We start from the raw sequence: 16,420 nt of genomic DNA on the forward strand, positions 1-16,420 counted from the left end.
CACTGTCCCCGCCCCCGACACTGTCCCTCCCCCCGACACTGTCCCTCCCCCTGACACTGTCACCGCCCCCGACACTGTCCCCGCCCCCCGACACTGTCCCCGCCCCCGACACTGTCCCTCCCCCCGACACTGTCCCTCCCCCTGACACTGTCACCGCCCCCGACACTGTCCCCGCCCCCCCGACACTGTCCCTCCCCCCGACACTGTCCCCGCCCCCGACACTGTCCCTCCCCCCCGACACTGTCCCTCCCCCCGACACTGTCCCCGCCCCCGACACTGTCCCCGCCCCCCGACACTGTCCCTCCCCCCCCTGTCAAAAACAACCCTCTCGCCCTTAGATACGGGACACAAACTGCTCACAATATTCCCAATGGGGTCTGACCCCAGCCTTACCCAGCCCCAGCAGGACCTCCCTGCTCTCGGATTCTCACCCTCTTGAACTGAATACGAACATTGTATTTGCCTTCCTGACCCCAACGGAACCTGCTGGTTAACTTTAAGAGAATCCACGACTCCGAACTCCCTTTGTGCTTCAGATTTCCAAAGTCTTTCCCCATTTAGAAAGTTGTCTATATCTTTGTTCTTCCGACCAAAGTCTGCATCACCTCACACTTTCCCACGTTGTAATCTATCTGCCACCAATCTGCCCTCCCTCCCGGACTGTCCAAGTCATTCTGCAGCCTCTCCTTGTCCTCAACACTAACTGGCCCTTGACATATCTTTGTGTCATCTTCAAACTTATTAACACTGCCCTCTGTCCCTTTGTCCTCATCATTACTGGGTAATGTGAATAGTTATGGTCCCCACACTGACCCGTGCGGAATCCCTCAGATAACAGGCAGCCATCCTGAATAAGACGCCTTTATCCCCACCCTCCGCTTTCTGCCAGTCAGCTAACTCTCTCTCCTAGACACTGACACCATGGGATCATCTTATTTAGCAGATTCCTGGGTGGCACCTAGTCAAAGGTTGTGTGTATATGACCATCAGCCAGAGCTGTTTATATCATTGTCATCTACCCCTATCACAGACAACACTTCCTGCACGTCCTGCACCTGACCTCTCGCCTCGGTCACACTTTAACCTTCCCCTGATAGCACAGCCCACTCACAGACCCCTTACTGCCCCTCACATACCCCTCACTGACCCTTCACTGCCCCCTCACAGACCCCTTACTGCCCCCTCACAGATCCCCTTACTGCCCCCTCACTGCCCCCTCACGGACCCCACACTGCCCCCTCACTGATGTTGCCAGACCTTGTGCGTTTCTCCAGCAATTTGTGATTTTGCTTCAGATTTCAGGCCTTTACTGTTCTTTGACAGGAGCCAGGACACAGGCACAGGCAGAGACACAGACATGGGCACAGGCACGGGCACAGGCACAGGCAGAGACACAGGCAGAGACACAGGCAGAGACACAGGCACAGGCAGAGACACAGACATGGGCACAGGCATGGGCACAGGCACGGGCACGGGCACAGGCACAGGCACAGGCAGAGACACAGGCAGAGACACGGGCACAGGCACGGGCACAGGCACGGGCACAGGCACGGGCACAGGCACGGGCACAGGCACAGACATGGGCACAGACACGGGCACAGACACGGGCACAGACACGGGCACAGACACGGGCACAGGCACAGGCAGAGACACAGACACAGGCACAGGCACAGACACGGGCACAGACACGGGCACAGACACGGGCACAGACACGGGCACAGGCAGAGACACAGACACAGGCATGGGCACAGGCACAGGCATGGGCACAGGCACAGGCATGGGCACAGGCACAGGCAGAGACATGGGCAGAGACACAGACACAGACACGGGCACAGGCACAGGCATAAACACAGACACAGGCAGAGACATAGACAGAGACACTGACACGGGCGCAGCCACGGGCACAGACACAGGCACAGACAGATGCACGCACAGACACAGGCACAGACACAGGCAGGGCACGGGCAGTGTCACAGACAGTGTCACGGACACGGGCACGGACAGTGTCACGGACACAGAACACGGGCACGGGCACAGACATGGGCACAGGCGGACACATGCACAGACCTGGACCCGGGCACAGACGGCCACGTGCAAGGGCAAAGACATGGGCACAGACATGGGCACGGGAACAGACACGGACACGGACAGAGGCACAGACACAGGCACAAACACAGGTATAAACAAGGACATGGGCAGGGACACGGGTGCAGGTACAGCAATGTGACCTATGGTGGCACTGGGAGTAGCAGGGTCAGTGTTCATGGGCACTGCCATCCCTCCTCCACCTCACTGCACCCTCCCTACCACCCCCCAGCCCAGCTCCCTCTACCTTTCACTCACCTCCAGGGAAGATTCCCAGTTGCCCAGCTCCAGGAAACATTCCCCAATCTTCCGGTGGGCTATCCCACACCCGAGGACATCATTCCGATCCTCCAACACACGCAGACCCTCCTCATATTCCTCAATCGCAGCCTCAAACTGACCTATCACAGGCAGAGGGAGAGAACGAGAGAGAGAGTGAGGGGGGAGAGAGAGGGGGAGGGGGAGGGGCAGGGGAGGGGGAGGGAGAGGGAGAGGGAGAGGGAGAGGGAGAGGGGGAGGGGGAGGGTGAGGGTGAGGGTGAGGGTGAGGGTGTGGGTGAGGGTGTGGGTGAGGGGGAGGGGAAGGGGGAGGGTGTGGGTGAGGGTGTGGGTGAGGTGAGGGTGAGGGTAAGGGTGAGGGGGAGGGGGAGGGTGTGGGTGAGGGTGTGGGTGTAGGTGTAGGTGTAGGTGGGGGTGAGGGTGTGGGTGAGGGGGAGGGGGAGGGTGAGGGTGAGGGTGAGGGTGAGGGTGTGGGTGAGGGTGTGGGTGAGGGGGAGGGGAAGGGGGAGGGTGTGGGTGAGGGTGTGGGTGAGGTGAGGGTGAGGGTAAGGGTGAGGGGGAGGGGGAGGGTGTGGGTGAGGGTGTGGGTGTAGGTGTAGGTGGGGGTGAGGGTGTGGGTGAGGGGGAGGGGGAGGGGGAGGGGGAGGGTGTGGGTGAGGGTGTGGGTGAGGGTGTGGGTGAGGGGGAGGGTGTGGGTGAGGGTGTGGGTGAGGGGGAGGGGGAGGGGGAGGGGGAGGGTGTGGGTGAGGGTGTGGGTGAGGGTGTGGGTGAGGGTGTGGGTGAGGTGAGGGTGAGGGTAAGGGTGAGGGTAAGGGGGAGGGGGAGGGTGTGGGTGAGGGTGAGGGTGTGGGTGTGGGTGTGGGGGAGGGTGAGAGGGTGAGGGTGAGGGTGAGGGGTGTCCTGTTTAGTGTGAGCTGGGGGACCCTGAGGGTCCTGGATGTCTCCAAATATTGAGGGCCGGATAAAGGGGGAGAAGGCTTCCCTTCCCTCCCCCCACCTCACTCACCCCCCTTCCCTCGCCCCTCGAATATCAGACCCCTCATGGGGGGGGTAAGGTCAGGGAGCACTGAGGACAGCAAGTGAGAGGACACAGAGGCAATATGAGGGGCCGAACGGCCTCGTCCCCTTGAAGACAACCCACTGGAGGGAGAATCCCAGCATTTTTAACCAGGGGATCCCAGGGGAAAGGATACAGCTCACGGGGGAGCAAGGGGTCAATGGGGTGGGTGGGGATTGGGGAACACTGACAGGGAGTTAAACATCTGCCATCACTCAGGGCAAGGAGGCTGTAGGTACAGACTTCAGGAGGAGGGACTGGGGGGGTCAGCAGCAGGTTGACATGAGGAGTGACAGACTGGAGGTGGGTACTGTAGATGCTGGAGTGAGAGTGTCGCTGGAAAAGCACAGCTGGTCAGGCAGCATCCGAGGAGCAGGGGGGTTCAATGTCTCGGGGCAAAGGGCCCTCAACAGCCTTGTGCCCGAGACATCGATTCCCCTCCTCCTCGGACGCTGCCTGAGCGTCTGTGCTCCTCCAGCCACACTCTGACCTTGACCAGGAGTGACACTCAATTGAAAAACAGACAGAGCAGCACCAACTCCCTGAGGCGCTGTAACAGGAAGGAATGTCCGGAGTTTGTTTTGCTGGAGTTTTGGAGGATTGTGAACACTGAGTCACTTAACAACAGAATCCAATCAACACAAACACAACGGTCAGGTTCCATGTAGTTACCGTGTGCCAACACACACTGGGATTGACATCAAACAATCACACAGCCAAAAGCTGCACTTGGCCAGAGGATGTTGTGAAAAATGAGATCGCACTTTATTCACTCGGTCACCCCTATAGGAGAGTGGGACAGTGCCCACTCCCTCAGCACTGACCCTCCGACAGTGCCCACTCCCTCAGCAATGACCCTCCGACAGTGCGGCACTCCCTCAGCACTGACCCTCCGACAGTGCCCACTCCCTCAGCATTGACCCTCCGACAGTGCGGCACTCCCTCAGCAATGACCCTCCAACAGTGCCCACTCCCTCAGCACTGACCCTCCGACAGTGCGGCACTCCCTCAGCACTGACCCTCCGACAGTGCGGCATTCCCTCAGCATTGACCCTCCGACAGTGCGACACTATCTCAGCACTGACCCTCTGACAGTGCCCACTCCCTCAGCACTGACCCTCCGACAGTGCCCACTCCCTCAGCACTGACCCTCCGACAGTGCCCATTCCCTCAGCACTGACCCTCCGACAGTGCCCATTCCCTCAGCACTGACCCTCCGACAGTGCCCACTCTCTCAGCACTGACCCTCCGACAGTGCCCACTCCCTCAGCACTGACCCTCCAACAGTGCGGCACTCCCTCAGCACTGACCCTCCGACAGTGCCCACTCCCTCAGCACTGACCCTCCGACAGTGCCCACTCCCTCAGCACTGACCCTCCGACAGTGCCCACTCCCTCAGCACTGACCCTCCGACAGTGCCCACTCCCTCACTCCTACAGGACATTGTGGTGTGCGATGTAGAGTCTGTGTCAGACAGTGAGCCCAATCTGCCCGGTGGGTGTTATCACACTGTGCCCTCACACACACGACTCACTGACCATTCCTGGTGAACAACGCTCCAAGATCCTGGCAAACACAAGCTATTCTCCTTCTTCTGTTCCTCGCCCGAGCTTTCCGCTTTGCTTCCTGTAGCTCTGGAAGTGTTCGGACGAGAGGGAGGAGTGAACAAGTCTCATTGAGGAACCATCACAGGCAGCTCAACATCCACCCCATCAGACACACCTGACAGCGGGGAATACACCCAACAGGCCGAGATCCTGCACAGGGAGCTTTACTCTGTATCTAACCCCGTGCTGTCCCTGTCCTGGGAGTGTTTGATGGGGGACAGTGTAGAGGGAGCTTTACTCTGTATCTAACCCGTGCTGTCCCTGTCCTGGGAGTGTTTGATGGGGGACAGTGTAGAGGGAGCTTTACTCTGTATCTAACCCGTGCTGTCCCTGTCCTGGGAGTGTTTGATGGGGGACAGTGTAGAGGGAGCTTTACTCTGTATCTAACCCGTGCTGTCCCTGTCCTGGGAGTGTTTGATGGGGACAGTGAAGAGGGCGCTTTACTCTGTATCTAACCCCATGCTGTCCCTGTCCCTGGGAGTGTTTGATGGGGACAGTGTAGAGGGAGCTTTACTCTGTATCTAACCCCGTGCTGTCCCTGTCCTGGGAGTGTTTGATGGGGACAGTGTAGAGGGAGCTTTACTCTGTATCTAACCGCATGTTGTCCCTGTCCTGGGAGTGTTCGATGAGGGACAGTGTAGAGGGAGCTTTACCCTGTATCTCACCCCATGCTGTCCCTGTCCTGGGAGTGTTTGATGGGGTTACAGTGTAGAGGGAGCTTTACTCTGTATCTAATCCCATGCTGTCCCTGTCCTGGGAGTGTTCGATGAGGGACAGTGTAGAGGGAGCTTTACTCCATAACTAACCCCGTGCTATCCCTGTCCCTGGGAGTGTTTGATGGGGGACAGTGTAGAGGGAGCTTTACTCTGTATCTAACCCTGTGCTGTCCCTGTCCTGGGAGTGTTTGATGGGGGACAGTGTAGAGGGAGCTTTACTCTGTATCCAACCCTGTGCTGTCCCTGTCCTGGGAGTGTTTGATGGGGGACATTGTAGAGGGAGCTTTACTCTGTATCTAACCCTGTGCTGTCCCTGTCCTGGGAGTGTTTGATGGGGGACAGTGTAGAGGGAGCTTTACTCTGTATCTAACCCCGTGCTGTCCCTGTCCTCGGAGTGTTTGATGGGGGACAGTGTAGAGAGAGCTTTACTCTGTATCTAACCCTGTCCTGTCCCTGTCCTGGGAGTGTTTGATTGGGGACAGTGTAGAGGGAGCTTTACTCTGTATCTAACCCTGTGCTGTCCCTGTCCTGGGGGTGTTTGATTGGGGACAGTGTAGAGGGAGCTTTACTCTGTATCTAAGCCCGCGCTGTCCCTGTCCTGAGGGTGTTTGATGGGGGACAGTGTAGAGGGAGCTTAAAAAGGTATCTAACCCTGTGCTGTCCCTGTCCTGGGAGTGTTTGATGGGGACAGTGTAGAGGGAGCTTTACTCTGTATCTAAGCCCGTGCTGTCCCTGTCCTGGGAGTGTTTGATGGGGACAGTGTAGAGGGAGCTTTACTCTGTATCTAACCCCATGCTGTCCCTGTCCTGGGAGTGTTTGATGGGGACTGTGTAGAGGGAGCTTTACTCTTTGTCTAACCCCATGCTGTCCCTGTCCTGAGCAGTTCAATGTGATAATGGACAGAGGGAGATTGTGAACAATCAGAGACTATGGGTTTATAAGGACTGGGAGCAAACACTGAGCTACTGACTCGACCGTGAGAGCGCGGCGCTGGGGAGGACGTGCCCAGAAACTGTGGGTGTAGTGACTGGGTTAGTATCGATGTGGAGGTACCAGGGTGGACAAAGTTAAAACTCACACAACACCGGGTTCGAGTCCAACAGGTTATTTGGAAATACGAACTTTCGGAGTGACGCTCCTTCGTCAGGGAGTTGTGGAGGATGAGATGATAAGAAATGGAATTTATCGCAAAACATTACTGTGTGATGTAACTGCTATGATATATTGAACAAATCTAGATTGTTATTAAGTCTTTGATCTTTTAGAATGGGGTTGCAGGTTGTGGTACATTAATATGTAAATCCCAGAACTGCTTTTAAGTCACTTTCCCGATATAACTTAAGGTTTTATAATAAAAGGTGACAATGCATTAAAGGTGTGAGGCTCCCAATCCTGAGTCAGACTGGTTCTATTCCCAGAGTAGGAGTTTGTAAAATGGGACATGGCCTGATTGCAGACACATCACTCAGTGTGATCCTGGAGGAGCATTGTGGGAGTTTGAGGAGACTGGATGCCAACAAAAACAGGGAAAAAGAGGAGGGTCTTTGGCTAATTTTCCCTTTTGTGATCCAAGGAGGGGAGACCGATGACCAGCCTCCACCCCTGCAGGTAACTAGATCCACTTGTACTGTATCTTCAATAGAAACAATTCTACTAATTCAGAGGGTAAGCAGGTGAAGTTTGACGGTGTTGAGGAAGAGCCAGTGATGCACCAGCAGGTCACTTTGTCTGTGTTCATTACCTGTTCAGCCATGATTTCTGTATCTGTGGGAATTACAATAACTTGTGTATTTTTCATAAATTACCTACGCTGCTTATTCAGGCGAAGGTGGGTCCTGCAGATGCTGGAGACTAGTGTCTAGATTAGAGTGGTGCTGGAATATCACAGCAGGTCAGGCAGCATCCGAGGAGCAGGAGGGTCAATGTCTCGGGCAAAAACCCTTCATCAGGAATGAGGATTCATCTTGACTTTAATCTGTGCTGTTATTGGTTGTTTTTGTTACTATTGAAATGTAGAAATCAGAGTGCAATTAAAAAGTGTTTACATTAGTTATAGAGAAAGAAACTCTGCACCTAGGCATTTCCTGTGAATTATGGAAATGAAACACGACTGTAAATCCCATCATCTTATTGACACACACACCTTCTACTTCCAACACAGTTTCCTCCCACAATCCAAAGATGGACAGGTCAGAGTGAATGGGCCGTGATAAACTGCCCGCAGTGCTCAGGGAGGTGGAGGTGAGCTGCATTAGTCAGGGGGAAATGTAGAGTAATAGGGTAGAGGAATGGGTTTGGGTGGGTTACTCTTCAGAGGGTCAGTGTGGACTGGTTGGGTCAAAGGGCCTGGTTCCACACTGTCAGGATTCTAGGACCGCCTGCAGTTTGTGGGCTATTTGAGTAAAATAGAACATATCTGCAACTTCAATTCTACAAATGGAAATACACCCCATAGACGTGTGTGTGTGTGTCTGTGTGTACGTGTGTGTGTGTCTGTGTGTACGTGTGTGTGTGTGTATCTGTCTGTGTGTGTCTGTGTCTGTGTGTGTAGGACTGTGTGTCAGTGTGTGTGTGTCTGTGTGTGTGTGTGTGTATGTGTCAGACTGTGTGTGTGTCTGTGTGTGTGTATCTGTGTGTTTGTGTGTGTGTGTATGTCTGTGTATGTGTCAGACTGTGTGTGTGTGTGTGTTTGTGTATGTATGTGTGTGTATGTCTGTGTATGTGTCAGACTGTGTGTGTGTGTGTGTGTGTGTGTGTGTGTGTTTGTGTATGTATGTGTGTGTATGTCTGTGTATGTGTCAGACTGTGTGTGTGTCTGTGTCTGTGTGTGTGTGTGTGTGTGTGTATAGTGATATGGATGTCACCTGTAATGTGACATGAACCCAAGGTCCTGGTTGAGGCCCTCCCTATGGGAACCGAAGTTGGCTATCAGCTTGGCTTCAGGACAACATTGACCACAACACCGTACAGCCCTGTCACAGTGGACGCTGCAAGACGTGTCAGATTGTGGACATAGATACCACCATTACACGTGGGAACACCTCCCACTTTGTACATGGCAGGTACTCATGTGACTCAGCCAACGTTGTCTATCTTATACGCTGCAGGCAAGGATGCCCGGAGGCATGGTACATTGGGGAAACCGAGCAAAGGCTACGACAACGGATGAATGGGCACCACACAACAATCAACAGACAGGAGGGTTCCCTCCCAGTTGGGGAACTCTTCATTGGTCCAGGACATTCAGCCTCGGACCTTCGGGTGACCATCCTCCAAGGTGAACTTCGGGACAGGCAGCAGAGGAAAGTGGCCGAGCAGAGGCTGATAGCTAAGTTCGGTACCCATAGGGAGGGCCTCAACCGGGACCTTGGGTTCATGTCACATTACATGCCACACTCACACTTGCACCCCTCGCAGACTTAAGACACTCTGCACTCACTACACACACACACACACACTCGCACACACTCCCATACACATACACACACACACACACACACACACACTCTCACACTCGCACGCACTCCCATACACATACACACACACACACACACACACACACTCGCACGCACTCCCATACACATACACACACTCGCACGCACTCCCATACACACACAGACACACACACACACTCCCATACACATACACACACAGACACACACACAGACACACACCTATACACATACACACACAGACACAGTCTATGGGGTGAATTTGCATTTGCAGAATTGTCACAGAGAATGGAAACAGACCCTTCGGTCCAACCTGTCCATGCTGACCAGATATCCCAACCCAATCTCATCCCACCTGCCAGTACCCAGCCCATATCCCTCTAAACCCTTCCTGTTCAGATACCCATCATCTGCAATTCCATGCTATTTTTCTCAAAAAGCCCACAGTCTGCAGGCAATCAGCCCGTGTGATATTTTATAAACTGCTCCTTTGGAAACAGAACCAATCTGACTCAAGATTGGAATGTGGACAGCCCTTCACTTACCTCTCACACTCCCAGCTACCTTCACCCCCGCCAATCCCAGACCCCTCCCATTTATCTCTCAGCCCCCAGGCCCACAACTCTCATTCCTGATGAAGGGCTTATGCCCGAAATGGTGATTCTCCTGCTCCTCAGATGCTGCCTGACCTGCTGTGCTTTTCCAGCACCACTCTTCAATACACACACACACTAACCTCACACCTTTAATGTATTGTCTCAGCTATCCCCTTGTTATCATGAGAAAGGGACTTGAAAGAAGCTCTGGGATTTACACATTAATAAACTGAAACCCACAACCCCATTCTAAATGATGAAAGACTTAACACATAACCAGGTTTTTTCAATATATCATTTCAGTTGTTTTATGGTCATGCCCCACAACCCCCTGATGAAGGGGCAGTGCTCCGAAAGCTAGTGCTTCCAAATAAACCCGTTGGATTCTAACCTGGTGCTGGGTGTGATTTGTGACAGGGTTAGTGTCAGAGCTGGGTGTGTGACTGTGAGTCAGTGAGTGGAATGGATAGTGAAAGTGAAACTCAAACAACCTGGGAAAGGGAAAGTAGGCCAGAGAGAGGGTTAATCAAGGAGGGGGGAGAGGGGAGGGGGACAGAGAGAGGGTTAATCAGGGAGGGGGGAGAGGGGAGGGGGACAGAGAGAGGGTTAATCAGGGAGGGGGGAGAGGGACAGAGAGAGGGTTAATCAGGGAGGGGAGGGGAGGGGAGGGGGACAGAGAGAGGGTTAATCAGGGAGGGGAGGGGAGGGGAGGGGAGGGGAGGGGAGGGGAGGGGAGGGGGACAGAGAGAGGGTTAATCAGGGAGGGGGACAGAGAGAGGGTTAATCAGGGAGGGGAGGGGAGGGGAGGGGGACAGAGAGAGGGTTAATCAGGGAGGGGGGAGGGGGGGAGAGAGAGGGTTAATCAGGGAGGGGGAGGGGGAGAGAGAGGGTTAATCAGGGAGGGGGAGGGGGAGGGGGAGAGGGACAGAGAGAGGGTTAATCAGGGAGGGGAGGGGAGGGGGACAGAGAGAGGGTTAATCAGGGAGGGGAGGGGAGGGGAGGGGAGGGGAGGGGAGGGGAGGGGGACAGAGAGAGGGTTAATCAGGGAGGGGGACAGAGAGAGGGTTAATCAGGGAGGGGGGAGAGGGGAGGGGGACAGAGAGAGGGTTAATCAGGGAGGGGAGGGAGGGGAGGGGAGGGGAGGGGAGGGGAGGGGAGGGGAGGGGAGGGGGACAGAGAGAGGGTTAATCAGGGAGGGGGAGGGGGAGAGGGTTAATCAGGGAGGGGGAGGGGGAGAGGGTTAATCAGGGAGGGGGAGAGGGAGGGGGAGGGGGAGAGAGAGGGTTAATCAGGGAGGGGAGGGGAGGGGAGGGGGACAGAGAGAGGGTTAATCAGGGAGGGGGACAGAGAGAGGGTTAATCAGGGAGGGGAGGGGAGGGGAGGGGAGGGGGACAGAGAGAGGGTTAATCAGGGAGGGGGGAGGGGGGGGAGAGAGAGGGTTAATCAGGGAGGGGGAGGGGGAGGGGGAGAGGGACAGAGAGAGGGTTAATCAGGGAGGGGAGGGGGACAGAGAGAGGGTTAATCAGGGAGGGGAGGGGAGGGGAGGGGGACAGAGAGAGGGTTAGTCAGGGAGGGGGACAGAGAGAGGGTTAATCAGGGAGGGGGGAGAGGGGAGGGGGACAGAGAGAGGGTTAATCAGGGAGGGGAGGGGAGGGGAGGGGAGGGGAGGGGGACAGAGAGAGGGTTAATCAGGGAGGGGGAGGGGGAGAGGGTTAATCAGGGAGGGGGAGGGGGAGAGGGTTAATCAGGGAGGGGGAGGGGGAGAGGGTTAATCAGGGAGGGGGAGAGGGAGGGGGAGGGGGAGAGAGAGGGTTAATCAGGGAGGGGAGGGGAGGGGAGGGGGACAGAGAGAGGGTTAATCAGGGAGGGGGTAGAGGGGAGGGGGACAGAGAGAGGGTTAATCAGGGAGGGGGGAGAGGGACAGAGAGAGGGTTAATCAGGGAGGGGGGAGAGGGACAGAGAGAGGGTTAATCAGGGAGAGGGGAGGGGGACAGAGAGAGGGTTAATCAGGGAGAGGGAGAGGGAGAGGGAGGGGGAGGGTTAATCAGGGAGGGGGGAGAGGGACAGAGAGAGGGTTAATCAGGGAGGGGAGGGTGATGGGTTTGAGGGGGTGAATGTGCAGAGGGAGTTAGTCTGAGGCACTGGGAGTCTCCCCCCTCCCCGGGGACGATCCCTCTCCCCCGAACACTCACTGACGATCTCCGGGCTCTCACACATTTCCCGCTGTATTCCCGGTGCGGTCCCGGTGCGGGCTCCTGGAGAACGGCGCCGACAGGATCCCGGCCACTCGGCCCGTCCTTGCTGCCGCTCGGGCACTGACAGGAAGATGATGCCGGAGGCAGAGCAATGCAGAGGGAGGGACAGGAACAGAGACAGGGAGCCTCCCCCGGCGCTAGACCCGAGATCCCCCGGAATCCGCTCCGCACTCACCCGCACCTCACTGTGACACACTCACACACACTCACACACACTCACAGACACACTCACTCACAGACACACTCACACTCACAGACACACTCACTCACACACACTCAATCACACTCACTCACAGACACACACACACAAACTCACACTCAGACACACACTCACTCATAGACACACACTCACTCACAGACACACTCACATACACAAACTCACACTCAGACACACACTCACTCATAGACAGACACTCACTCACAAACACTCAATCACAAACACACACACAGACACTCAAACACACTCACTCACAGACACACTCACTCTCAGACACACAGATACGCTCACACTCAAACACACACTCACAAACACACACTTACACTCACAGACACAAACTCACAGACACACTCACTCACAGACACATACTCACAGACACACACACTCACAGACACACTCACACTCACAGACACACTCACTCACACACACTCAATCACACTCACTCACAGACACACACTCACTCACAGACACATTCACTCACACACACTCAATCACACTCACTCACAGACACACACACACAAACTCACACTCAGACACACACTCACTCATAGACACACACTCACTCACAGACACACTCACATACACAAACTCACACTCAGACACACACTCACTCATAGACAGACACTCACTCACAAACACTCAATCACAAACACACACACAGACACTCAAACACACTCACTCACAGACACACTCACTCTCAGACACACAGATACGCTCACACTCAAACACACACTCACAAACACACACTTACACTCACAGACACAAACTCACAGACACACTCACTCACAGACACATACTCACAGACACACACACTCACAGACACACACACACTCACAGACACACTCACTCACAGACACACACTCACAGACACACTCACTCAGGCACACACACTCACAGACCCACACACTCTCACAGACACACACACTCACAGACACACTCACGCACAGACACACACTCATACACAGCCACACACTCTCAGACACACACACTCACTCACAGACACACTCACTCACTCACAGACACACTCACTCACTCACAGAAACACACACTCACAGACACACACACAGACACACACTCACAGACACACTCACTCAGACACACAATTACAGACATACACACTCTAACAGACACACACACACTCACAGACACACTCACTCACAGACACACACTCATACACAGCCACACACTCTCAGACACACACTCACTCACAGACACACTCACTCACAGACACATACACTCACTCACAGGAACCCCCACACTCACTTACAGACACACTCACAGACACACACACACTCACACACGGACACACACACTCACACACAGACACACACACTCACAGACACACACACTCACTCACAGACACACTCACTCACAGACACACACACACACACACTCACAGACACACATACACTCACTCACAGACACACACACTCACAGACACACACACACTCACAGACACACTCATTCACAGACACACACACACTCACTCACAGACACACTCACAGACACACACACTCACAGACACGCATATTCACAGACACACACACTCACTCACAGACACCATCACACTCACTCACAGACCCACACATACACAGACACACACTCACTCACAGACACCCCCACACTCACTCACAGACACACACACTCACAGACTCACATACACACAAACACTCACAGACATACACACTCACTCAGACACACACTCTCTCAGACACACTCACTCACAGACCCACAGTCACAGACACACACACTCACAGACACATACACTCACTCACAGGAACCCCCACACTCACTTACAGACACACTCACAGACACACACACACACTCACACACAGACACACTCACAGACACACACTCACAGACACACACTCACAGACACACACACTCACACAGACACACACACTCACAGACACACACACACTCACAGACACACTCACTCACAGACACACAATCACAGACACACTCACTCAGGCACACACACTCACAGACACACTCACTCTCAGACACCATCGCACTCACTCACAGACACACACTCTCACAGACACACACACACTCACAGACACACTCACTCAGGCACACACACTCACAGATACACTCACTCACAGACACCATCACACTCACTCACAGACACACACACTCTCACAGACACACACACTCTCACAGACACACACACACTCACAGACACACACTCATACACAGCCACACACTCATACACAGCCACACACTCACAGAGACACACACTCACTCACAGACACCCCCACACTCACTCACTCACAGACACACACACTCACAGACACACACACTCACAAACACACTCACTCACAGACACCATCACACTCACTCACAGACACACACACTCTCACAGACACACACACTCACAGACACACTCACTCACAGACACACTCACTCACAGACACACACTCATACACAGCCACACACTCACAGAGACACACACTCACTCACAGACACCCCCACACTCACTCACAGGCACACTCACTCACAGACACACACACTCACAGACACACACACACTCACAGACATACACACTCACTCAGACACACACTCACAGACACACTCACTCACAGACACACACACTCACAGACACACACACTCACTCACAGGAACCCCCACACTCACTTACAGACACACTCACAGACACACACACACACTCACACACAGACACACACACTCACAGACACACACTCACAGATACACACACACTCACAGACATACACACTCACTCAGACACACACACTCACAGACACACTCACAGACACACACAGAGACACACACTCGCACTCAGAAACAAACACTCACACAGACACACGCACTCACAGACACACACACACTCACAGACACACTCACTCTCAGACACACTCACGCTCTCAGACACACTCACAGACACTCACTCACAGACACACACACACTCACAGACACACTCACTCACAGACACACTCACTCACAGACACATACTCACACACAGACACTCACACACATTCACAGACACGCTCACTCACAGACACACACACACTCACAGACACTCACACACTCACTCAGAGACACACTCATTCAGAGACACACTCACTCACAGACACACTCACACTCACTCACAGACACACACACTCACAGACACACGCACTCACAGACACCCTCACACTCACTCACAGACACATGCACACTCACTCACTCACAGACACACACTCACAGACACACTCACTCAGTGACACACTCACTCAGAGACACACTCACAGACAGACACACTCACTCACAGACACCATCACACTCACTCACAGACACATTCACTCACAGACACACACACACACATGCACACTCACTCACTCACAGACACACACTCACAGACACACTCACTCAGTGACACACTCACTCAGTGACACACTCACTCAGAGACACACTCACAGACAGACACACTCACTCACAGACACCATCACACTCACTCACAGACACATTCACTCACAGACACACACACACAGACACACACACTCACTCACAGACACACTCACACTCACTCACTCACACTCACTCACTCACAGGCACACACTCACAGACACACACACTCACAGACACACACTCACTCACAGACACACACACTCACTCACAGACACACACACTCACAGACACACTCACCCACAGGCACACTCACCCACAGGCACACACATTCACAGACACACACACTCACTCACAGACACACACTCAGAGACACACACATTCACTCACAGACACACACACTCACTCGCAGACACACTCACTCATTCTTACATTCACTTGCAGACACACACACTCACACTCTCACTCGCAAACACACACACTCACACACACACACTCACACTCAGACGCACTCACTCATTCTCACACACTCACTCGAAGATACACTCACACAGACACACACAGGTTCTCACTCAGACACACTCACTCATTCTCACGCACTCTCACTCACAGACACACACTCACAGACATACACACTTACAGACATGCTCACACTCACACTCACAGACACACACACTCATTCACAGACACACATACTCACCCTCACACTCACTCACAGACACTCTCACACACTCACTCACACTCACACACACAATCACTTTCACACACACTCTCACACATTCCCTCACACTCTCACTCACACACAGACACAC

At 54.2% G+C, this 16,420-nt stretch overlaps 1 protein-coding gene across 1 annotated transcript in view; it reads right to left on the minus strand.

Annotated features, from left to right (window-relative positions):
* LOC132816253 (tonsoku-like protein) overlaps positions 1-16,420 on the minus strand; it is a 148,563-nt gene that overhangs the window by 84,603 nt on the left and 47,540 nt on the right. Inside the window, exons 2-4 of the mRNA XM_060825749.1 lie at positions 11,984-12,106; positions 4,959-5,054; positions 2,344-2,486 (exon numbers count right to left, since the gene is read on the minus strand). Coding sequence (XP_060681732.1) covers positions 2,344-2,486; positions 4,959-5,054; positions 11,984-12,106 — 362 coding nt within the window. The remainder of the gene's footprint in view (positions 1-2,343; positions 2,487-4,958; positions 5,055-11,983; positions 12,107-16,420) is intronic.

Source organism: Hemiscyllium ocellatum, chromosome 5, assembly GCF_020745735.1.
Source record: "Hemiscyllium ocellatum isolate sHemOce1 chromosome 5, sHemOce1.pat.X.cur, whole genome shotgun sequence".
NCBI classification, from domain to species: Eukaryota; Metazoa; Chordata; class Chondrichthyes; order Orectolobiformes; family Hemiscylliidae; genus Hemiscyllium; species Hemiscyllium ocellatum.